The sequence below is a fragment of the Montipora foliosa genome, chromosome 10, assembly GCF_036669935.1.
Source record: "Montipora foliosa isolate CH-2021 chromosome 10, ASM3666993v2, whole genome shotgun sequence".
NCBI classification, from domain to species: domain Eukaryota; kingdom Metazoa; phylum Cnidaria; class Anthozoa; order Scleractinia; family Acroporidae; genus Montipora; species Montipora foliosa.
In genome coordinates, this window is record NC_090878.1 from 2,390,572 (window position 1) to 2,416,746 (window position 26,175).

The 26,175-nt window shown below is 37.2% G+C and overlaps 1 protein-coding gene across 2 annotated transcripts in view; it reads left to right on the plus strand.

The window, feature by feature from the left end:
- LOC137974472 (uncharacterized) overlaps window positions 1-26,175 on the plus strand; it is a 68,388-nt gene continuing 42,213 nt past the window's right edge. For both annotated transcript variants that reach the window (XM_068821488.1, XM_068821489.1), the window contains exons 1-15: window positions 1-88; window positions 1,137-1,413; window positions 5,141-5,267; window positions 10,438-10,807; window positions 13,082-13,122; window positions 15,540-15,597; window positions 16,564-16,637; window positions 18,854-18,896; window positions 19,892-19,920; window positions 20,285-20,396; window positions 22,149-22,186; window positions 22,890-23,025; window positions 24,463-24,648; window positions 25,389-25,614; window positions 26,052-26,146. In XM_068821488.1, the coding sequence (XP_068677589.1) occupies window positions 1,142-1,413; window positions 5,141-5,267; window positions 10,438-10,807; window positions 13,082-13,122; window positions 15,540-15,597; window positions 16,564-16,637; window positions 18,854-18,896; window positions 19,892-19,920; window positions 20,285-20,396; window positions 22,149-22,186; window positions 22,890-23,025; window positions 24,463-24,648; window positions 25,389-25,614; window positions 26,052-26,146 (1,807 nt within the window). In that variant the 5' untranslated portion in view covers window positions 1-88; window positions 1,137-1,141. The remainder of the gene's footprint in view (window positions 89-1,136; window positions 1,414-5,140; window positions 5,268-10,437; window positions 10,808-13,081; window positions 13,123-15,539; window positions 15,598-16,563; window positions 16,638-18,853; window positions 18,897-19,891; window positions 19,921-20,284; window positions 20,397-22,148; window positions 22,187-22,889; window positions 23,026-24,462; window positions 24,649-25,388; window positions 25,615-26,051; window positions 26,147-26,175) is intronic.

Genomic DNA, 26,175 nt, shown 5'->3' on the forward strand with positions numbered 1-26,175 from the left:
ACGTTTAGCACGACTGAAATGCGGTAAAGTTTGCCGTGTTCAGTATTTTTCCCTCTCTAGCCCTAAACAGTTCCTAAAGCGAGGAAAGGTATAGTATTTGATCTTTTATATGCTTCATGTCTTTAATTTCTTTGACTGAGCCTTAAAATATTGGTGTCCTGCTTTAAATTCTTTTAAAACTGCAGCTGAATTGAAGCCCTGCTCCATCTTCTTCCTTCGCAGACTATGCCTGGAAATTTCTAGAAATTTCGTCTTCTTCATCTCTTTACCTTGTTTTTCCAATGGGAAAATTCCTTGCATTGTCTTCCGAAATTTTATGTACTGGCCATGATGTAAATTACGCGTGCAACCACAAACCCGAAAATGAGAAAAATCTAAGGAGCAGCAGTAAAAACATCGTTCGGTAGAAAACTGAGAGCGAAGACGCAACCGTTGTCAAAAATTCCTTCGCTGGGATGAAACATTTGCTTAAAATATTCATATGTGTAACTAGATTATTGTTTAAAGGACTCTCCGATCCCCCTTTTGAAAGAACCTAATGATGGAGTTTCAATTATATATGAGTGGTTTGGTGCCTTCTTGCTGCTTTGGTCAAGTTATTTGAAGCCCATTTTGAGTTGTCTTTCCTTGTCTACCTACCCATAGCTGGTTTTGAATGAGTCTCTACTCTTTTGGTTCCTGTGGCTGTATCTTTTAAGATGCTGGGACCAACTTAGAAGCTGATGAAGTGGCTGAAAGACGTGCTAGTGCTATATAACTTTCCCATATAGTTTAATTTTGTCTATACTTTTTTCTTGCAACCATTCAGCAATGGCCAAAAATAGGACATGACTTGCATTAAATAATTATAGTATTGTTTTTGTGAACAAATTTTGGTGATTCCAATTAGTCACAGCAGATTTGGACAAACCACATTCAAATGCTTTACTGTAACCATTCCTTCATCAGCACTAATTTTTGCTGTAGGACCTCATCTCTGGAAACAATGATTTCTTTAGACAACTTTCGATACCAAAGCCACAGAAACTTTGAAAAGTTTATGTTGTTAACTCTGTTAAAGGTTTTAAAAACTTGCTTTTATTTTATTTGCGAGTTAAATCCAATGTAAATGCATTTCTTGGGTTATTTTGTTGTAGCAATCATGGAGCTGCAACATGGCAACAGGACTGCACCTGGAGCTGTGGCAAAACGGATCAAGAATAGCTCAGGTGGAAAGAGTGTGGTGGTTTTAAAAAAAGGGGATGTCACAATAAGAAAGAAAATTGTGTACATGCCAAACACAATTGAAATGGCTCAGCTCAAGAAACTTGGAAGGGGCCAGTTTAGGACACAAGTACCAATTGATTCAGGCATGACCGTGGAACACATTGAAACCTTATTGAAGAAATTTTTCCCTTGTCTTGAAGGGCAAAGGTAGCATTTTGATTTACCTACTTCATTTATTAGGAAGAAAAATTATTGTATGGTGCCTACTGTGGGTATTTATGCTGATACATGTAATTTCCAAGTGACCAATTGTCTTGATAAAAAGTAAGAGCAGTTAACTCAGGTTTTTTTGCATTCATTTGGTTTGTTCTGGAAAGAGAAGTGTAAATTAAATGCAAAACATGTATTAACAGGTGTCGCTTCACTTCAAAACTGAAATTTTTATGTAAAAGCCAATAAACAGTAATAAAAGGTAGCTGCAACTGTGGTGCCGGCACCCTGAGGACTTGTTGAAGTCAAAGCACACAGTGGCCTAGCTTGGTTTCTTGTTGGGGTCAGCAGAAAGACAATCATCTTGAATGTGGTAGGAATTGGAACAAAATGTTACAGTGGCCAAATTGGGCATTAGCTAAACCTACATGCTGACAAAACAGAGTTGTTCCCCCAACAAAAGTGAAGGAAGTCATAAGCATACTTTTTAGAGCATTAAGAGAGCTTTCATTCAATAATAAAGAAATGATCAGTTATTTAGTGGATGATTGTTTACATTGGGTTCACTTTTGAGAACTCATTGAACTCCACTCCTTTAAGACCTTGAATTTCTCCATCCCACTTAAAATTTGCTGCAGAAATATCCAAATAACTTTGCACACCTTTGTGTACCAGTCCTTTCTTTTCTGGTAACCATGTAAAATAAAATTTGAGTTAAAACCAGAACTTGTTTGCCTCACACATGGAATTTTGAGTGGTTTCTTAGACAATAACTGGAAAGTGCAGCTCTAAAACTTTTGGTTCAGGTATGGGTCCTGAAAATAAAATTTGGTCCTAAACAAGCCCTTGAGCAGTAGTAAAGGAATGGATGCTAGAGTTTTTCTTTAAGCTCCTTTGTATAAACAGGGCTTCTGATAGGGTAGGAAAAAATGTGAAAATTATGAGGCACTTTATGCAATTTAATTTTAGCTAATTTGACAGCATTTGTTTTGTCTTAAGCCTGGTTTCCATAAGATCATCTCAATAGCCCCAGTTTTTTCAAATAATGTTCAGGGGCGATCGGAACAATTACAGTGCAGACCAGAAATATGCGTCCTACGCAGACACAAAACGCACATGCGTTTTTTGCGCACACGCGTTTTTAAATGCGCGTTTCCAAACGCGCATTTGATGTGATGTTCATTGTTCCACGAAACAATAGACAGACGATAAAATGAACATTTAATTTCTGTGATCAACTTACCAGAACATTTGAATTGAAGAGCGGTGTCAACTGATCATTGTGAGTTTTCGAAACGAACTTACAAAGTTTTAAATTCTTTCGACATTCACTGAATGAAAAATAATAAAACTCTGTTGTCATCCTGCAGCTGACCACTGATAGTTAAGTTATTTTGACCTTTCTGTTGCCGAAACTGCAGTTTGGATGGTTGTCATAGGAAATGCCAGACAACGGAGAAAATAATTATGTAGACGTAGCTTCTGACCTTTCCGCCAATTCTTCGCAATAAAAGTGCTTTGCCGAAAATTTGTCGAGCTTAAGAATTTCGGGAAAAAAAGAAAACAGCGCTACTGAGGAGTTTTCGTAACATCCCAAGTTTTTCGTGAATGTCAAATACTGAGAATGGCGCCACAGAAGTCGTCATGAGATAACTGCTTTGAGGCTCCGACAAGTAAACATTTGGTTCCAGGCTCTCAAACAAAAGAAGATGACATTAGGGCCGGCATTTTTTGTCACACAGGGTTTCACTCCGTATGCTTCCAGCCAACCCCGCGTTAATGCTCCTCTGTAAAGCTTAACTAAAGAAAGAAATTGGTGCAGAAGATATCTTAAAGGGGAGATTTTTCAACTCCGAGCGCATTCCAATGAATCTTGCTGAAGTAATACAGCTTCAATTCGCAAAAGGACACAATGCCGAGACGCCTTTTGAATGTTACGCACGCATTACAAAAATTATTTAACAATATTCGAGAAAGAACCGGTATTACAGATGGCAGTTTTGTTTATTTCGTTGATTTTACTGCATTTCACTCCGCCGTTCGTCCAAGTCTTGCTCTTAGCGATATTTGTTGTTGATCGACTAACTTTACTGACCGTCGATTTCTGTTGGCAAAACCAATGTCTTTCAAATTGAAAATAGTCCTGTTTTACATTTTAATCACAGGAAAATATTTTTTCCCCTCATTGTGTCATTTGTTGATGCAGCGAGAAGTGAAAGTAATTTTCAAATGTCTGAAATTAAATATGAAGCGGAAGCGAGTGCATTGTTGACTCGAATTTCACTTGGAAGCACGCGTTATTTGAAATTTTGTCAAACACTTCACTGTTGACGTAGCCATTGTCTTGCGCTGAAACTAACAATAAAACTTAAACAATGAAAAGACAATGGGCCAACTCATACATACTAATTATCTTTGATGAATGCGCGTTTTTGATGCGCGTCTTACAAACGCAGACGCGTGTGCGCAATTTTCGTATGCTCGTTTCGCACGCGTTTTTTGGGACGCATATTTCTGGTCTGCACTGTATATGGAAACACTACCCAGATGATCGCTGATGACATGGACGACTGAGACTACCTTGATCGCGTGGATAGAACTAACTTCTATCTGGACGATTTAGGTAATCTCAGTTGCCCGGGTTGTTTAAGCGATCAACTTGGTATTGTTTCCATATAATTGCTCCTGAACATTAATATTTGAAATGACTGGGGCGATCCGGACGATCATATGGAAACCAAGTGGAGCACAATAATTAATCCATTTCTTGCTGTTCAAGAACATATTAGAGCACAATTAAGGGAATGATGAAAACATCTGAAATAAATCATTTGTTGCCTCATTTTAAATTATTGAAATCAGAGATGGCTAAGTTTTCTGATTTAGTGTCGCATGACTCAGCTTCAAGGAACTTGTCCACCTCAAATAGCCACTATGTTGCATGAATTGAGCAAAACAACACATCATCATCTACATGAAACATCCCTTCGGGGTAGTTTGTTACCCTGTCTTTTGCCAAACTGTTTACAGGAAGGTGCGATTTTTTTCTAGAAGAAGTTCTAAACTTATTTGTGGGGATGTTTGTTTCAAGATGATCCAGCAGTTTTCATGCCATTATGATTGGTTTATTTGGATAAATTATTTTCTTGCCAACAAGCAATTGCTTACCACTGAAAACCAGCACCAGGTCCACAGCAAGTAAAACGATGCATTGAACTTTTTTCATTCTTCATTCCTTCCAGTTTTTGACGTCTTTTGAAAGCTAAAATGCCTTGAGATAGCGTTTAAATTATCAGAGAACTGATGAAAAAGTGAAATTTGGCTGTTTTCTTCCATAAATATTGTGCAATTTTGTACAAATTCTGTGGTTTTCATGAATTATGCGATTTGTTGCTTTTTGGGGTTTATTATGGCACATGGGAAATCACAACATTGTGTAATATCAGAAGCCCTGTATAATAAAGGGACATCACTGAATACCATTGTCATATGGTCATTAAAGTCATTTCGAAACAATATTCTGGGATTGTTTTGACAAAACATGTCATTAATACAAGCATGTTGTGAAGATATTGCTTTAAGTTACTCATATATAATAGTTATCTGCTGAATTGAACTTTGTAAATGTTGCTATGTGTTGTTGCAAATGATTTACCAAGGTGCTTTGTAAACATCCTGTGCATTTCTGAATCTTAAGATAAATATTTTGTTTTATTATTTTCAGATTGTACTGTGCTGCTGCAGTTAATAATCGCACTGAACTTGATTTCCATGGAATTCCCCGTATCTGGGATGGGTCTTTCATTAAGAGGAAAATAAAGGGCAATTCTGCCCTTTACATTTTTGCAGAGGTAAATAAAATAATATTGCTTTGTTCTAGAAAATATCCATCCAGTATTATGCTTTGGTCCTCTAAGTGTCATGATTTAATTTTTTAATCTGCCATGACCTATCAAGTGCGACTATTGCAATGGTATTTTTAAAACCTTACAGAGATCAGGAATTCAATGCAAAGTAGAGAAGTATCTGTTGCATGTTGGGCTTCTTGTAGATTGCCATATTTGGGAATGCCCATATTCGGAGAGCCTTGTGTGAAGCTTTAGGACTTACTATTAAATTGCATTCAGTTGTTGTGTTTCTAGATCAGAGTAACTGCATACTATTGCTGTTTACAGTATCAAGGAAAAAATTTTCCCTGTGTTAATTCTGTTGCTTCCATATGTTAAATGTGCCAGCCACCACTTCATCAAAAATCTTTTATAAAATTCACTAAAACTTGATGATGAAATAACTAATAGAAAAACAGCATTCAGGTCACATGTGCTTAATTATCGAATTATTTACAGAATACTCATTCTGTAATGAAGCTACAAAGTGGTATAAGCTACTAAATCACACATTTACATGATTTGCATTGGATCTGTATGGGTTGATTCTGACTATTTGAACATACCCAAACAGGTCTTCCCCTCATATGCATTTTGAACGAAAAAGATCGTTGATTGGTGCTTTTCTCACCTGAACTCTGATTGGTTTAATGTCAAAAGAAAGATGGCGGCTAGTGAGGAGAGTCAAAAGAAGAACAGAATTTGTGTTTTAATCATTTTCAAGATTGTAGCTGTTCCGTAAGAAGCAGCCGCAAATTAACAAGCATAATAGTCAAAAATAATTCGCTGTTTTTTTCATGTGGCACGGTGCTCTACATCAGGCTTTTATTCCAATTAAAGCTACGCTGGCTTTTCACGTACGCTTATTGTGCACCTTAGACCTCTGGAATAGTGATCGCTGGATATATAACAGGACATAATGGTGTTTGAAATACGTAACGGTAATGAAGTGATTTTATTTCGTACGTATCTTTACATTTTGGTTGACATTGGCGTCTCACAATAATTGTAATTCCCTAATGCAAGCATTGTTACTGTTGGTCAGTGTTTTCACCATGTGAGATAGTGTTACAAATTATAAAATTGTGCAACGGGATTCATAGATTATTGACCTATTTGTTTTAGCAGTTGTATGTGGCACTGTATGACTCGTGTGACAGCTGCAATCAATTGCAAGGCGGGTCTGTTAAATACAGGTCACATTCTACAGGTCAAGACTAGAAGTCGCTGCTCCAATAATCAACAACTAAACCAAAAGTTTCCCCGAGACCTGAAACAACATTTTTGTTGAGTGATTAGCGCTAGGAGACGCTTTTGGTGTTATTTGTCTGCAGCACAGTGACATGTACACTCACCTGTGACCTGTGTTTTATTTTTAAATTAATAGACCCGCAGCTGCAGTAATCCATAATTATTCTTTCCCATATCATCCCTTCCACTCTCTTCAGCTTGTGGTGCACAGAGAGATTTAGCTCGGCTGGTTTTCATCATTGCCTTTTACTTTCATTAATAAAAAAATATTAATCTCTTCACCCTGAACAAAGTGCCTATCATCTTGTAATTTTCCAAGAGGGTTATTTAAGATAATTTGTGAAGTCTTTAACAATAGTTATTATTCTTGAAAATAATCGTAAGGCTTATCATTATAGTCTTATTGACCTGTCAATTCGCTAACATGTATGTATATTAAACAGTATTCTTTAATTTTGTACACATGACTTTTTTCGGTTTGTTTAAAGCATCATACTCCTGTGAGTTTTCTTGTACTCCAATAATTGAAGTTGAATTATTCGTTTTCCAAACATGCTTCGAAAATATTATCTAGCATTGCTCAAGTTGAGGCATTACTGTCTGAAGATGTGGTACATCAAGTGATTTGGGGAAGATTGCAAACTGGACAGGGGGATTGGGAAACAAAATTGAAGGTGACAAAGCACAGTAAATTTGCAACTTCACCAGCCACAAGAAGCTATTTCAAAAAAAAAGAAATAGTCTTTCGTTTCTGGAAATTGGTAAGGGCGGGAGAAAAGATAAAATACTGTAGTGTGGGTGACTTATGGTCTGTCATACAGTCGCCTGTACACATGTATTTATTTCGCTTCTTCTATTGAAACTCTCAAGAAATAAAGACCAAAATGTGGATGCAAACTCTCTGAAAGGTGAGAAGCCTGTCAAGGAATATTGACACCACATGAAAGAGAAGGACAGATACTTGCCTACAAATACCTACCGGTATTTTTCCTTCCAAATGCCACAGCATAAAATTTCAAATTCCGTTTTCTGTGAATCTTCCATTACTTGCGTTATGTGTGAACCTAGGCAGTTACCAGTACTTATGGAACGCCAAGGGTGACAAAAGTGTTCAAAAATAAAATATGGGTTGTACCACTGAATATGTGCTGTCATGTGTCATAAATGGGTTGAAAATGCACAAATATGGTTCATAGTGAGCAAAACATGGGCACCTTGAAACTCGATAGATATGTTGTTACAGCGTCAAATATTTACTAGGTTAAAATTATCTTTTTTTTTTTTTTCGATCTTCGGAGAATGTTCGTAACACGCCGCGGCAAGGGTAACGTGGGACAGGTAAAGGATTTCGCCATTTGGACTTGATCATGCTTATCTCAATGACTTTTTCGATGGGATTCTCGACTATCATTTTTCTGGCTCGTCAACTTGTACGAGATGCTGAATTTGAGGTCATCCAGCGAATTCATAGAAGATTCGGAGATGCTCTTTATTTGCTAAATTATCTTGTCAGTCGAAAGTGTTGTGCAACAAATCCCTTGATTTGGACAGTCAAAACGATTTTTACTCTCTTATTACAGTGTTGCGATCACTCTAAGAGACGTATACACGGAATATTTCTGCCAATGATTCAAGAGAAGATCAACGAGACGCATTCTGCTATCAACTGGAAACTCTGCGCGGTCGTGGGAGTCCGAGGTTTTTAATCACCGGTAATGACGATCAAAATTGACGGGTTAGCTACTGAACAATTATTCTTGTTCGCTCAGAATCCGAACGATTTGAGTGATCTGTGATCTCAAGGCATCTCTCTTTTAAAGTTAGTTTCTCCCTTCCTTTAGGTACTGTATCATTTGAAGTAACAGTAGTCCATCTGTTACGGATGTTCTCCAGGGGTATTTCTTTGGTAGGGAGTTGAAGATCTATGGCCGCAGGTTGACACAGCTCGCGCAGAGAAACTACTGTGAAAGGGCAACCCATTCTCTCACAGCAGGCATTTGATCTGATGACGAATGCGACGGTCCACCTGAGCCTGATTGCAGATTGTTGCTTGATCTGTCATCCATGGATTCCTGTTAGTTGCTTAATCTGGCTCAGAATTCTGTGAAATACAAGTGTATGAAGGAGAGTCATCCGCAGTCTATCGACTATATGCTGTATATCTTCATCAGAAAGATTTATTTTTCGAGAAATGATTCCAGCAGTGAACACCAACCGAATGTTGCGAATGTTGAGTAACAAAACCAGATTTGGCACGAAAAATAATCTCCAGGATGTTCAAAGGACCCACAATAATTGTAATGTCGTGGGACATGCGTGGGGCCGCGTGTTAACGAAGATTTTCTGGAGATTGAAGAAATCAATAATTTCAACAGGTATATATTTAATGCTGCAACAACATATATATCGATTGTCAAGAAGCCCGTGTTTTGCTCACTATGAATCATATTTGTGTAAGTTTCAACCCATTTATTACACATCACAGCACATATTCAGTGGTACAACCCATGTTACATTTTTGAACACTTTTGTCACTCTTGGCGTTCCATAAGTACCAGCTTCAAAATAACTGGTTCCTGGAAAACCCAATTTACTACATTAGGTAGGAACATTAATTGGTAAACTATCCATCCGAGACATTTTGGTTGTGACGTCAGGGTCTGCCCGTACAGTCTTTGCAGGGGAGGGAAGGGAATGGAATCAGGTGTCATCCTGTTGGGGGCAGGGGACAGTATGTTATATTTTCTTGGCGGGAAATGTGCAACCGGCCATCAGTGCACAATGTTGGTGTACAAAGCAAAAATGACGAAAACTAGGATAAAGATTTCCTTTCTGATTGCTATATCTCTTTTGTGTTAACTTGAACACAACTGTTAAGTTAATTATTCTGTGCAGTTTGTTAGAATGGAAGTTTGGTATGAAACACAATTCAGGAAAGTCACAATGAAGAGAAATGCTGACTGCTCTCTACGCAAAACCTTGCAAGCTGCGTTTCAAACGAGCCTGTATTTTGTGACAAATTCACGGTGCCAATCAAGCCTCTGTTTGCTGTTTTTTGCCAAATTTGCTGTTTTAATTAGTAATTTTTGCTGTTGTTCTAAACTGAAGAGAGAGGGTGTAGAGATCGGTCAAATGGAAAATGTTGCGAAAGAGATTAATACTGTGCCTATAATTTCAGTTTTAATTAGTTGTTGAAAATTATTGGTTATTGTTTGCAAGGCTTGTTTGGTTACTGCTGTCAGCTCAGAGGTGTTTGATCACTGTAAACTGTTTACTCTAATGACGATTAATTTTGTACTTTATGCATAAGCATAGTAATTTCCACATACAGTACACTCTATTGCCTTCTAGGGCTAGAATGGGAGCTCCGCTTTTAGGCTTGGCTAAATCTACATAATTATTAATTTATCAACCCTTGCCTTTCCCTGCTTCCTTTTAAAACCCTTCCTTTGCTTTCAGACTGTTGATTTGTATTGGGGTTTTCAGAGGTAAACATGTGACTCAAATACCACCTATTGATTGGTCATAACTCGTATTAATTATTAATGAATTTTACAGGGGATTGATAATGACTAATCAAACATACCCAAACAGTTCTCCCATTCATTTTATATATATTACTTATAACTGCACCCTAGTCCCCTTTTGCCTCAATGTCATTAGTTGTCATTGTGAATTGCTAGACTAAGTTTACATACATGTTCCCTTGGAGGTGCAAGCTTATACATCTGGGTGGATCAGAGAGACAGAAAACACACAAATTATGCAAAAAATATGCTATAAACCACTGACCTTGAGGTTGAACTTTAAATTTGTACTTCACCATCTTGCCTTCATGCTTATGTTGCTTTGCTTTGTTGTCTGCTACTTTTCATTTCCATAGGAAAGTGGTCGTCCCTCGATCTTTGATTCTCATACGTGTATTCCAGAACAGGCAGCACCTATATGGTCTCAAGGTCAATTTGTCAGTCAGGGAAGTGGAGATTTAGTACAGCCAATCGGAATGGGATCACTGGAGCCAGAAATACAAGGTCCTCCCATCACAGGGCTTTTATCCAATTACTTTGTTTGTCACTCATCTGTTGCACCTGCAATGACACCAGAAGTAAATCAAGCATTCCTCTTTCTAAGTGAGACAAATTCATCTCCACAAGATGAAAATCCATTAAATGGCGGACCTAATACTGGTACACACAGCACGACTTCCTACCTTTGTCCAAATAATGCTTCACAAATGTTCCCTACACTGTCAGGTAAGTTACGTTCTACAGTAAATAATGATTCCTGGAATGAAGAGACTTGTTTTTAATGGCAACAGAGTGAAGGTCATAGGCAGAGAGGTACAGGTTGCAATTTTCTGAAATCAAACAAAGAAACAAAGGAACTGGTACTGGGGAGGGTGCTGCTCATAAAGATGATTCTCATAGCATGGTATAAGTCATCTTTAGCTGCTGCTTTATGATCCATGTGTGATCCCAAAGCACAGGAGCACACCTGTAACAGTCAAATCGAAGCTTCAATATCCCCCCCACCCCCCAGCAACTCCCCGGGCATAATTTGACCTTCTTTGAAAATTAACAACTTAGTCACCTTATAATGCATTATTTCATAGTGAAACAAAGGACTACAGTCTTTGGGAGTAAATGGAATTGCAGTTATTGAGTGCACCCTAGCCAAGGAAGGGTGGCAGCAACATCCCTGTGATGCAACTAATGAGAGTGGCTGCAAAACACCCTGAACAATAAAGGGTGGGGCAGGGACACACCCAGCAATGCGACAAATGAGGGTGACAGCAACACACCCTGAGCATAAATGGGTAATTGAGGAGGGTGGCAGTGACACACCCTGCAACATGCGGCTGGAAGTGACAAGTACTAATGTGAGCCTGCAAAGTGTGGTGCAAACCACAGCTGAGATGGTGATGGTGTCTAAGGGGCCGCACCCAACCTGCTACGTGCAATGCAAAGTACCATGTGTGCACCCATACATGTACGTGCAGTCCATCTTTACTGAAAAACACGGCAGGGAAGGGTGGGAGAAACTAAACAATAACTTGTACAAAGAAAGCCTACAAGACACTGTTACTGTAGCATGTGCGTGAAGTGGTGACATTGAGCATTCAAAGTGGTTGATCTGATAAGAGCATAGCGTGATATAAAGTACAAACTGGCAACAATGCTGGTGTGTATTCTGCATAAACAAAGATATGTCTATCAAGGTATGCAGATTGCATTGATTAAATGAAAGAGTCTTTATCATGGTACTTGCAATGCACTGTTCTATGAGATATGAGAACCATATGGTCTCTTGCTGAGTTGATAAGCGGATGTGAAAGTGCTCCTCTTAGTTAACTCTATTTTACAAGTAAAATGGCCATTATTGTTCAAATTCCCCCCTTCCTGAGCCAAAATGCCAGTCAAATGCCCCATCCTTGGTCCATTGTCATAGGTGACGAAATGCACCCACTCCAGGGAAAATTTTTTAAAAGTTACAATATTTCTCTATGTGGTACCTTATTAATGTTCTTGAAGCCAGGTCTGCAGATAGGTTGCAATAGACAGCACAGTATTTATACTATCATTCTGTAAGTTCTGCTTTATAACTGTATATACATTGTAAAAGGAAAGCAACATTTATCACAGTTGACGAATTTTGATCACGAATCATTAAACCTAATTTACTGACTTAACAAACATTTATTAACTATTAGTGGGTATAAATGCAAACTTGAAAATTTATGTAGTCTTTTAATGGAGGATAAATTATTTTAAAGAATACCTGAAGTTAAACCTTTTTATATCTCTGTTTCCACTGAAAGAAGTAATCTTTGTTTTTTCCTCAATATTATTGTCTTCAACAATCTTGTCCTTAATATTGTCATTATATTAGCATTCCGTTGATGCAGATCAACTATCATGCAAAGTATAAATGCAAACTTGAGGAATTTGTGAAATTTTCCCTGTGGAAGACTGTCTGATTATCAAATTCCATCTCCATCCCACAACAGCAAAGGTGTGAAATGCCCGGGGTATGCTCCGGGTGGTGGTGGTGGTGGTGGTGGTGGTGAAGCTTCATTGTGACAGATACATTATCGTCGTCACCATTAGTCTGCTTCATTTTGGGACTCTGATGAATTTGGTGATTTTGCCGTTTTAGCAGTACTCCAAAAAATACTGTAGATCTAGATAATTATTATTATTGCTTGGGAAGGCTACATCTGATAGAATCTAAATTTAATTACTTGTATTATGAAATATGAGATTTATCGCATAATTTTGCTTTTTTTTGGCAAACAGTTAGCCAATAGTTTTCAAATTAGTGTTTTTTTTTAATTGCTATTACAAATTATTGTTGAAGTGGCTCAAAGTTGGTTGTAATATGGTCATGAAACCCTTGAAAGCTAGAAGGGTCAGCCTCCTTCAAAAACAAGAATGGGATTTTACCCCTTGTGCTTGAAATCCCTTTCAATTTTTGTCACATTATGAAGAGTTGATGTTGTTAAAATGGTAACAAACTTTTCTTTGCAGATTCATGGCATCAAGAACTCTCAGAACTAGACTCGGCAAATGTAAGGTTTTTTTTTTTGATTTGTGAGTTGTTCAGAAAAAAGTTCTGTCTGTGTAGTACCATGCACTAAACACAAACATTTGGTTTGACAAAAAGTTGCGCACTTTCTGTGCCTCGAAGGGGAAAAATATGAGCAATGAGCAAAATGTCCAGGAGTATTGACATTATGTTAAGTCAAGTTCAAGTTTATTAAATTTTAACACTACTCGTGTATAGCAGTGCTGATTGAAGAGTGTAGTGTAATGGAATACATGAAAGGAAACTTATAAGGCATGACATAAAGGTTAAAAAAAACTTACAATACATTATGTTGAAAAATTCTGTTGATAGATTGCAAGATCATGGTAAGAGCCAGTCAAAACTGCAAAAAAGTGAAATGTAACATGTTTTAATACAAACAAGTAAACAGCAACAAAAAGAGGGTGATTGTGCCATCAAATACATAATGTCAGTAAGTAACATTCCAAACTGAATGTGGTTTGAACTGGTTGTATTTGTCATGCGTAAATTAAAAATGGTGTGCAGATGCTTCAAATACTCAAGACTTCAAAACAGTTCTGCGAAGCATAAAAGACAAGTGTTCAAAAGATTACAATAATAAAATACAGCACACTGTAAATCCATTGTACACATTTTAGAAAGAGTGCTATAAGTTTAATGCATTGACACCTCAAACACCTTCAAGGGATGCTCCCAGTTGACGAGTAAAATCGTCTGGCGTCTAGACAGATTTTAAGTCTTACTCCCAGGGGTCAATCGGTTAACACATAATGAAATTACACCAAAGACTGACTGTAAAGAAAAGTTGCATAAGTTACATAATAATTAAACCAAGTGGATGAATAAAGGACTAAGACAGAATTATAGGTTATGATATTAATGATAAATTTTGATATCAATTAGTGGGCAGTGGTTTCAATGAAATTTGAAGTTGGCAGCTGGTTTGAGTAGAGTAACTGACCGTTGCCATCGACAAAATGAATTTTAATCTTAGGTTTGAAAGAATCTGTCTTCATTACATGGCAAGAAAATTCTCAAGCTAAATGAAATACTCTGATTGGCTCGTTTTGGGTCCGGATTTTACAGTATGGACCATTACCATGGCAATAATTTGTTTCTGTATTTTATCTCTCTCCCGGGAAATTCAAGTTGAGCAAAACAAAAAAATTTTTAAAAAGTAGAATTTAATTTTTTCATCAGAACAGTACAAATAGCAAACGGAATATAGTTTGAAATGTCAAAGGTTACCGTTCAAAGTTCACTGATGGAAGACTAAGATTGTAAACATGATCACCAAGTGGAGAAGTGTCCGATTGCTCAAAAAAACCATGCCGTATAATAAACAACTTACTAACCTCACTTGCTCGGAACTGTACTGGCGAATTTTGGCCCTTGATCGTTTTTTTGCTGACCTCACTGCTCTTAGTCTGTATTGCCACAGCGTGGGGCCAATATTCCCCATTAATGGCCCTCATGCTTGGTTAGTTAGAGAGGTTATTATTAAATTACTCCAATTTGGGGAAAAAAAGTAGCCTACTTCACTGACTTAAGTAGCCAACACTTCTTATTGGATGTCAGTACTTGCTGAAACGACTCAGTGGGCATGAACATATAAAGCATCCTCAACTTTGAGTACTGTCAGCATTCCCGGCATATGGTATGTGCTTGTAAAGGACAAATAATAGAATAAGCTGGAAAATTTATTGCCGGTAGATAAATTTGAAAGTTGCCAATACTTTTGTTCATCTACATTTATTTAGGCATATTTGTTTAGGAAAGGTGAAGAATAACAGTACTAAGTTCAAATTCAATTAATTAAATACCTTTAGAGACTTCAAAAGATTAATGCAATCTGGTAAAAAGTTCTGAGGGAACTACAACTTACAGTAAAACAATTTAGTAGCACAGTCCACACTGGGAATGAAATGTTTAATAATAAAGCATCCAAAAATCAAGCGTGATCTCCTTCACACAGTCTCTCTTCTTCCCACCCTTCAGGGCAAGAGAGAGAATCCCAGGTACATAATGGCTTGGTCACATGTTGCAAAACATGGGACAAAGCAAATGAAAGATTGATAGGAGAGACTGCTATTGGTGCAATGTTTTACCTCTGTCACCATTTAAGTAAAAGGACCCTCCCTGACATCTTAGTTTTTTTGCGGACACAAATGCTACCCTACCATACCAGCTAGGGTTCCTTACTGCAAATATTGAATGAAGCATCAATAATAACTACAGTAACTGTTTAATTATGAGTGAGGTAAGTGCCCTCTTTTCTTTTTGGACAGCTGCCCAGTCTTGGGAATATTTAATTAAAATAATTATATTCCTCTATGTTATGCAAGAGCAGTGCCCAAAGAGGGTTGCAGTTTGACTGGTCATTGTAGGTTGGAGGTAATTTCCTTGATTTTGCCATAGGTGCCTAGCTCAGATTTTGACAGTGGCTGGCAGGATGATGGCAATGGTCTTCCATGTGGTAACTGTCACTAATTTTTTGGTTTTTGTCAGTTAGGCTATGCAGAATTTAGTTCTTTGCTTTGTTAAAATGATTTTAGAGCTTTACTATCTTGGGGTCTAAAAGAACAAAGGAAGTGTTGAGTGCAAATACCAACAAATTCATTTACACGTAATGCATCAAAGTGAAATGTCCTTTTTGAAAAGCCTTTTGTTTAAGTTGCTTACTACAGTTTTTTTTTAACCTGTACACAATCTCCAGATCATGACATAAGCAAACTGCCGACACTGTTCTGGATTAAACCATAAACAGTCACACCAATAGATTGACCTCATTGCCAAACCATATGGTTTTAATTCCCCAATAACTTGGACCTCCACAGATACAAATTTATTGCTGTGTATATAAAGTTGTGCAAATTAAAGTAATGTGAAACACAGTTAATGCAGCATGACATGTTGGCATGGTTTAAGAATTTCAAGAATTGAATAATTATTGCTGTACACCTGTCATGGTTGGCAACACGCACATACTTAAGGGTAAAGGTTTATTGTGAACCCAGTAAAAAGCTGTGCATGTGTAGTTGATTGCAAAAATGAAACTGAGAATTCTCTGGAGTTTGCAGAAAGCAGGCCAATTCCTAAAGAATCGGTTGATAGAGTTTCAGGGATACTGGTCTAAGAGTTTGACAACAAAGTCACCTAATTTGGTACCTGACATGAAATTGAATGTCAGTGCTAATATTTGTGGAATTGAGTGAATTACAAAACAATAATTTGTTACAGTTTTACTGGACCATTGTCATCTCTTTTCAAAGATTAATATCAAAATGTGAAAGAAAAAAAATGTGAATTAAGGCAATTTTCTTAAGTTTTAATTTAACTGTATAATTATTAATAACAGTTATGTCAGTGCATTTTGTGTTTGAATTGCTTATTTAGTTACTTAAGAATGGATCCGATATGAATATCTAAACCCCTGTTGCAGATAGAGATTCGGTCAGTTCAGATTTGGACAGCATGCTGCTGCTCTTTGGGGATCAAAATTTTACCTCGAGCTCGGTAATATATAGTATTATCAGAAACCCATAAGGGTTGAAACGTGTAACGCGCGCTCACAACTTCCGAATATTCAGTGCGAACTGATTGGTTGAATGTTTCAGTGCTAAGTACCATATTTGGAAACCCCTCGCTCTTGTTGTTCCAAATATGGTACTTAGCAAATTGAATATTCAGAAGCTTAATTGTTTCCCAGCAAACAAGGAGCCGTTGCACGTTTCAACCCTTATGGGTTTCTGGTATTATACATTATGTAGTTTTCAAATGAGGAATTGCGTACTACCTGCCAAGGTTCTTTTTTCGTCAATCACATGCACATCAATTTTCCCATGCACTAGAATTAATTATCACCACCAACTGGTAGTCCATGAATATTGTTGTTTCTCTAGGCTTACTGGCACGTCAATACCAGCCCTGTTCCTTTGAACTGTCGTGATGGCATCATTTTACTACAAAGACCAGAGTGCTTTGTCAAAATGCTTTGTTATTCAGATTTTTCTTCTCTCCTGGGAGCAAATAACAATAATGTTTAAATTTGCCTGACAGTAGAAGCAACTCAAAGCAGTCTGGTCTTCGTAGTAAATGATGCCTATTTAAAGATAAGGATGTTTAACATATAGTAATTAAAATTACTATTATTGGGCACACCCTTTCCTTTTTTGGCTAGTTGGTCAGCATATAAAATGACTGGTGCAATAACTTTGGATTACCCAGTGAAGAAGCTACCGGACAGGAGTTTTAAACCATTAGGTCTCTGAATTGGACCTTTTTTTATTTCTCCAAACCAGAGTATGTAGCACCAAAAGAACAACTAACAGAAACAATAAACACTTTGAAGTCCTTATTTCTAGCATATTGGAAGTAGATATTATCATGGCAAAACATTCGTGGGTTCTGTATAGTTGCTACACTACGTGTATAAGATTAGAGTGTCCTTGTGTTCTGTACTCAAACATCAGAGTCTATGTGCCTTAATTATCCTCAAAAAGATGTTCCCTTTTTTTACATTATCACAGGTTTTTAGTTTTGTTGGGAATGCACATTATACTGAATAAACAACTAATAGACCAATTTCCATGTATTAAAATTCTGTCCCAAACAAAAGGCATCATCTTGAGGCTCTGGGGAATAAAATAATGTAAGGATCAGTACAAGTTTATTCCCCAGAGCCTCATGATGATGCCTTTTGTTTGGGACTGAATTTTAAAGTTGCTTACTACAGTTTTTTTTTAACCTGTACACAATCTCCAGATCATGACATAAGCAAACTGCAGACACTGTTCTGGATTAAACCATAAACAGTCACACCAATAGATTGACCTCATTGCCAAACCATATGGTTTTAATTCCCCAATAACTTGGTCCTCCACAGATACAAATTTATTGCTGTGTATATAACATTGTGCAAATTAAAGTAATGTGAAACACAGTTAATGCAGCATGACATGTTGGCATGGTTTAAGAATTTCAAGAATTGAATAATTATTGCTGTACACCTGTCATGGTTGGCAACACGCACATACTTAAGGGTAAAGGTTTATTGTGAACCCAGTAAAAAGCTGTGCATGTGTAGTTGATTGCAAAAATGAAACTGAGAATTCTCTGGAGTTTGCAGAAAGCAGGCCAATTCCTAAAGAATTGGTTGATAGAGTTTCAGGGATACTGGTCTAAGAGTTTGACAACAAAGTCACCTAATTTGGTACCTGACATGAAATTGAATGTCAGTGCTAATATTTGTGGAATTGAGTGAATTACAAAACAATAATTTGTTACAGTTTTACTGGACCATTGTCATCTCTTTTCAAAGATTAATAGTTTTGTTGGGAATGCACATTATACTGAATAAACAACTAATAGACCAATTTCCATGTATTAAAATTCTGTCCCAAACAAAAGGCATCATCTTGAGGCTCTGGGGAATAAAATAATGTAAGGATCAGTACAAGTTTATTCCCCAGAGCCTCACGATGATGCCTTTTGTTTGGGACTGAATTTTAAAGTTGCTTACTAAAATAATGTAAGGATCAGTACAAGTTTATTCCCCAGAGCCTCACGATGATGCCTTTTGTTTGGGACTGAATTTTAAAGTTGCTTACTACAGTTTTTTTTCAACCTGTACACAATCTCCAGATCATGACATAAGCAAACTGCAGACACTGTTCTGGATTAAACCATAAACGTATCGAAATTGGTCTTTTCCATTGTTTTTTCATCTTCAGATGAACATTGTTAATGGTCAGTCTTCCATGGAAATCCAGCCAGGTGAATACAATTGCAGTGAATGTGCCTCTATTGGATGAGGCTGAGTGTTCCGGAAAGAATCATGCTGAGCAAGGAGGGTGTTAGCGTTAATCTGACGAGGCCAAAGTCTGGGGGGATGAGTACACATAGAAAATGGGTGACTATAGCGATGTTTCTCGTGACGTCATCCATTGTTATTAATATGCCAACCAGAACCTAATTGGCTGTTGAAACAATGACTTCTTTTGTTCCGTGGTTGGCAAATTTGAATATCAAAAGAAATGTGTCGTCAATGTTTGTAAACAAGAAATATCGCTATAACACAAAGTTCAAGGACCTGAGTACTAGAAGGTAAAGTAAAGTGGTGCATTTATATAGCGCCCTTATCACACGTCTCAAAGGCGCTTTACAATGATCAATTTACCCCCAGCGGACTGGAAGCATATACAGGCGCAAATTGCAGCTGCTTCTAAGCAGTCCATGCATGGTGGTACTCATTTTACCGACCTCGGAAGGATGGAAAGCTGAGTGAACTTTAGCGGGAAAGAAGGTCGCCAAATATTCCAGTCTCGGCAGAACCGGGAATGGAACCCGGGACCTTAGGGTTGGAAGGCAGAGATCTTACCACTGCGCCAACCCCTCCGCTATGGTAGAAAGGTAGGTAGAAAGATCTCCTCAGCCCAGTTTCAGTCTGAAAGCAATCCCTTAAACTACCACACTCTGTCAGGTGTCAGGCTTCTGCAGATGTCAAAATGTAACTGGTCATTTGATAGGCCCACCACAAATGTTAAGGGAATCTTTTTTTGATCCAATAGATTAGGATTCCTCTGTCAACAATTTTCCTTTCTCATTCAAGGCTTCAAACCTGTTCTTTTCAGCCATTTGGGTGTCCTCTATGATCCAAGTGTATTTCATGAGGTTGTCGACCTGTAGTTATTTGAGTGGGCTAGCATATCCAAAGTTAAAAAACACCTTAATCCAAAAATAATAAAAGTTAATGACTGCTTATTCAACAGAGGGTACAGTTCATCAAGACCAAGTAGGGGTGAGTACCAAACTTAAGTCCTGGCCAATTAAAAAATAATTCATTGAAACTCTACACAAGTTGTGAATAATTATATATGTTAGAATATCAATGATAACCCATTTTAAATTTCCACCTTAGGATTGTGTTCATCATGTAAAATAAACTTAACTTCTGATCAACCCTGACTGTGTAAGGTCCTATTTAATACGTAGTACCTAAGGGAGCATATTGAAACAATTTCATTGAGTTGCAAAGCTAATAAGTATTTTTATTTCCCCAATTGACCAGCTGGATACTGTAATTTAAAAGGCGGCTTAGGATTATCCTGTAACCTTTTTCATTTATTTGATGTTACATTTAGTTTCTTTTTCTCACTTAATAGACAGACTGCAATGGGAATTCTCCAACAGAGGAATTTGACAGTTTAACAACAGCCACTGATCTCAACATCAAATCTCGAAATAGTTCTCAAGAATTTGACCTTGATCATTCAGGTAGTATTTTCGTTTTCTTTTTTTGTCACCAAGGGCTCCTGCTGTGCCTTAATATATTCAGTGTTAAAGTTTGGCTACAAATTGAAAAAAAGCAAGTGGCATGAAGAAGGACATGATTTTCAGAGTTAATTATTTTTTTTTTTTTTGCTTCTTTTGCAAATACCTACAAAAAATAAACACAGTGACCAAAAAGGGTAAGAAAAGGAGAAGAAAATTAAGTAAGGAAAAAGAAAAGGTGCACTTACCATAGAAGCAAAATGCTTTTGAGCATTAAGAAAGCATTCATTAAAATTAAATCACTAATATGCAAATTGAAATACTAGTAGAGACGTATTAACATGATTTCAGTTAAAATAGATTTGGATATACACAAGTACACATACAGAATGAAATTAATAAGTGAAAGGGAAAGATGTCAGCTACATATTAGCTTTCTGACTGACCTTTGCAGTGGTTACATTAGAAGCTGTCGCCTGTGGTATACCGCAGTCTGTTTGTCAGAAATTTACCTCTCACTGCCGGCTACTCTGCATTGAGTTTCACTCAAACCCTTGTAAAAGACAAGAATGACTGCCAGTTAGATTGATTAGCCCAGGCATCTGCTTCAAAAGTTATTGAAACCCCTGGCTTTGTCTGATTCTATCCAATACCACATGTCTTCAACTTCCAAACCGTACTTGCAGCCTTTTCAGCTCAGGAATCAGTGGAGATCATTTGCTGTCTATAGATAAGTCACACTTGAACATGGCACCTTTGATAATCCTACTGGCTTGTTAGTTATGATAATGATTATCATTAGCAGTATTTGAAAATTTGTCTCTTTCTTAACAACTTTATAGCTTTATATAATGCATTATGTCATAGTGATACAATAGGACTACAGTCTTTGGCAGTAAATGGGTCTACAGTCATTGGGTGCACCCTAGTGCAAGGAAGGGTGGAAACAACACACCCTGTGAGTCACTGTATAGGGATATGGCAGCAACATCCCCGTGATGCAACTAATGAGGGTGGTCGCGACACACCCTGAGCAATAAAGGGGGTGGCAGCGACACACCCAGCAATGCAACAAATGAGGGTGGCAGCGACACACCCAGCAATGCAACAAATGAGGGTGGCAGCGACACACCCAGCAATGCAACAAATGAGGGTGGCAGCTAGTAACACACCCTGAGCATAAATGGACAATGGCCCTGTGGCATCTGGCTGGAAGTGACAAGTACAAATGTGAGCTCGCAAAGTGTGGGGCAAAACCACAGCTACCACAGCTGAGATGGTAGGAGAAGGGGCCACACCCAACCTGCTATGTGCAATTCAAAGTGCCAGGTGTGCACCCATACCTGTAGTCCAGCTTTATTGAAAAAAAAAACAGGGCAGGGAAGGGTGGGAGAAATTAAAGAATGACTTGTACATGGAAAGCCTACAGAACACAGTAGCATGGCAGCAAAGTGGTGACAATTAAGCATTAGGCGTGGTTGAACTGATAAGAGCATAGCATGATGTAAATTACAAATTTGCAACATTACTTCCTTGTATTCTGTATAAACAAAGATATGCCCTTCTGGGTATCCAGATTTCATTTGATTAAATAATAGAATCTTTATCATGGTCCTTGTAATGCACTGTTCTATTTGATGAGAACAATATGGTCTCTTGCTGGGTTGATAAGTAAATTGTCCATATGTACAGTGATCTTTTTCATGTGTTTGTCAATTATTAAATACTAATGATTTAATTTACTTTTTATTGTAGTGGTTCAAAGGATCATACCCCCATCAGGGTCTGTTGAGGTAATAAGTCATTTAAAACTCTTTATTTACAGAGAGTTGCACTAAATAGCAGAATGGTTCATGAACCTTTAGAAGCTTTGTGGTGGGCCTCAAATGTATGTTGACTGTATGCAATACAAAAAATAAATAGATAATAAATAACAAAGATGTCTGAAGATAAACATTGACAAAAGAATTTAAAGACTAAACGTAAATAAAATTGAAGATACATTACAAAGATCAAGATTTGAAAGATAATTTAGTTTAAACGGTTTCTGACTCGGTTAAGTTATCCATGAAAAGATTGCTATAACAATTTTTTGAAACTATAGTAATGCAGATTTCTTTAGTCCCAAGGAAACTAAGCTAAAACAGAACTGACATGTGGCATACAAAATTATTATTGTTATGGGTTGCACACTTATTACAAGGAGAGTAAGGTCACAATAGTAACAATTATTATTGTTGTGAAGTGAAAGACTAGTAATACATGTATGTCTCTATGGTTTGCCAAGCATCCTGTTAAAAATAAATACCAGTAATTGAACATTTGAACATTTTGGACTTCTTATAACATTGCAGCCATTCCGTGCTAATATTTTAATATGTTGGTGGAGCCCTTACTAAGATTTCAGCATCAATAGTCAGACTTGCTGAACTTTTTCTGTGAACTATAATCTGACAACTTTTCTGACATTAAGTGTTATCTTTCTTATAATATTAGGGTGGATGTCCATTTGTCATAGCACTCTCTGAGCCATTGCCTGGTCAAGTCAATTTTGGAGAGGCAAAATTTCATGGTGTAGCCACTGTTAATTTGGAAAAGTTAAACAATCACACCTTCTCTGGGACTGTTCCTCGTATGTGAAATTCACCTTGCCTGCATGTGTACTGTATGAATTCAGTTATCTAAGAGATAAGAAACCTGTTAATGACAAAAACAACAACGACATGTTTTATTGTACCTAGCATATTACAATCTTAATAAGAAAAACCATAAATACTTATTTATGATAAAAGTTGCTGACCACCGGAAAATTAGAGATATGTCCAGGTTTGACCCTAATTAAATTTTAATGCACGCAGATTTCAATAAGGGTCACGAAGTGTCCCCTTGCTCTTCTCACCAACTTCAACATCAATCGTGTCTCGGAATACAGACAATTTACGTCAGAAAGTGTACCCCAAATGCTGCTCTTTAAGTAAAGATTAACTGCTGCATTTACCCAAAGCTAAAAATAACGCTAACCTTTATGCTTACCTTATTGTTGAAAATAGGTAGCAAATGCTTAGACTTAAAGGGACACTTTGTGTTGGATGTCAAAATTGGGCGTGCATCTAATTAGGGTAAAACCTGGACATAAGTGGAAAATTAAGTATACGGAGTTAAAAAATGGCCCGAGGTCATAATTATTCAGGAAATATTTCAACATGGAGATAGAGAAACGCAATCAAAACATTTTTAAATGGATGTCTTGTCAAAGAATTCTCGATCTGGAACAGTATACAGTTTATTTGTTACATTGAGGTTTTGGTAGATATTGTCACAGTGATTTGTCGTAAACACCTTCCTTTAATTTGAGATCAGTCCTCAGACTAAAACTTTCTGCACAGTTGTATTTAAGTAGTAGATAAATTATGAGCGGGAGATCTGTATGGACATTTGCAATGGCGAGCCAAAGGCGAGCCATTGTAAATGCCCATACAGATCGGACGCGAATATTTTATTGTACTTGTGAAATGAAACAATATATTGAATGAAAGGATTGTTTTGCAATTCAGTAATTGGACATTCATGTCAAAACACTGGAGGTCCCAGAGGAGAGCTAGAGTTCATGGGACAACAGTGAAACTAAGAATAGTTTTCAGTCTCTGATGAAGCGTGATTATGGCGACCGGACGGTTTCGTTCTCCGAAGACTGAGAAGGAAGAAATTGCCTTGTTGTCTGAAACGGTCCCAAAAAATACGAAATACAATACAAAATGGGAGGTGAACGCTTTTACTGCCTGGCAGAACGCAAGAGTGAACAGAAAAGCGCAGCTGGAAACGGTTAAATCAAATTAAATTCATGATGAAATTTTGCATTTTAATCAGTAAAGATCTGTATCAAAAGTTAATGAATACTAATTAGCTCGATAGGAGTCTGTATTAAAAGTTAATACAATTTGTATTGGGGTTTACAGAGGTGCACATATGACTCAAATACTGCCTATTGATTGGTCATAACTCTTATGAATTATTAATGAATTTTACAATTTGTACTTAAAATATTTGTTTATTAATAAACCTTTCTTAGGATGTCACTTAGCTGAGGGTGGCATTGTGAAAGTTACTGTGATGACCCAGACTGGTCAGCATCTTGGGACAACTTCTTTTGAATATGTTGATGAGTTGACCAAGATAGCAAAGGAAATAACTGTGGATCATGGAAAGCAAGCAAAGTTCTTTTCGAAATTGTCACAGGAGCACAAAGTATTGTCTGGTAATTAAATGAAAAGAACATTAAGGGTTGCATGTTTAAAAGCTGTTGAAAGTGACTTTCTTAAATTTTGGTTGCTTTGTTAAGTTGGGCAAATTTTGAGATGCGAACAGTGCCCAAATTATTGAAGTAATAGTTGTAGGTCGTATGCTAAAAATGGCTGTATGAAAAAATGGGGGCAATCCAATTAAAGTTGAGGCTAGCATTTTTTTCCCATCTATTCTTATCTTGCGGTCCTCAGACTTTTTATTATGTCTTGAAACCTGTGCTTAATTTATGGTGTTTAGAATTGTTGATATACAATTTAGCAAAATAACTTCAGTCCTCCAGACGTTGTTGAAGCTCTGTGAATCATGATTTATCTGTAGCTCCAATGGTGCTAAGTGTTTTAAGTCACTGTGGGAATTTTTTATGTCTTTTGTTTCGTATTAATCAAAGGTTGCAAGCTTTTATGGTGACAGGAAGTAACTAATTCCTGATATTTCAGTGACTAAATCTGTCAGAAAGTTGTCATTGTGGATGTTCTTCACCAAAACCCTTTGTTCTGTGCCACTGCTCGTGGTTCTTTAGTGTTAGCTCAGGGGTTTCTTTTTGCCACATCTCCCTCTTCAGATAATAGGATAATTTCAGCTTGCATGTGAGCTCATAAACCTTTGGGCATGAAGGTTGTACAAAGGTGGTATGATTTGCCATGATAGTGACCAACAAACAATACTTACTCTCACTGTTATTTCTTCTTTTAGGTTCCTCACTTCAAAGCAAACAGCAGCACTCGCTTCAATTTCTCCAGTTTCTGGTTTATACAGCTTCACAAACAGGTGCTAAAAAGTTTATTGAGATTATCTTCAGCACCTCTGCTGGACAAATTGTCTTTGATTCCTACAAAGACAGAACTTGTTTACCTGAAGATGTTGCCAGAGCCAGTGGCCATGATGAGTTGGCAAACTACTTGCAAGATTTAACCACAAGGTATATTTTTAAGTGCGATGTGTCTATTTCATAAAAGTTCTTGATTTCCTGTTTTCATTCCAGGTCATAGGCACCTATTAGGATTTGTCTTTGCAGGAACTAGAAAATGATTTGTATTCGAGAAATTCATAATGTTTGGTGATTTCCACTTAATATTAACCAAGGGGGCTTTGAATTAGTTGAAAAAGATATACTGTATTTAGATGAACCAGTACTTTCCATAGTTACCCAGCAGATATTTAAATATCTAGGCCTCCTGTTCTTTTTTCCAGTTGAATAGTTCCTCAAGTCTTATTAACATCCTCAGAACACTTGAAAAATCATAATGCTGTGATTGTGTCATTATAAACGTTTTTGTATTTTAGTTAGGGGTTGTTGGGTTTACGGAATTAAAAGTTCATCACCCATCTGGTCTTATTTAATTTTTTAAATTGCAGATTCTCTAAGGAGCCAGAGTTTAGTCAAAAGGAGGCCCATGTAATTGACTGGTCAGAACTTGAGGCGGCTGCTATTGCAGCTCAAACTCAAGGGTGTAAGTATTTGTTAAAATCACAGTGCTCA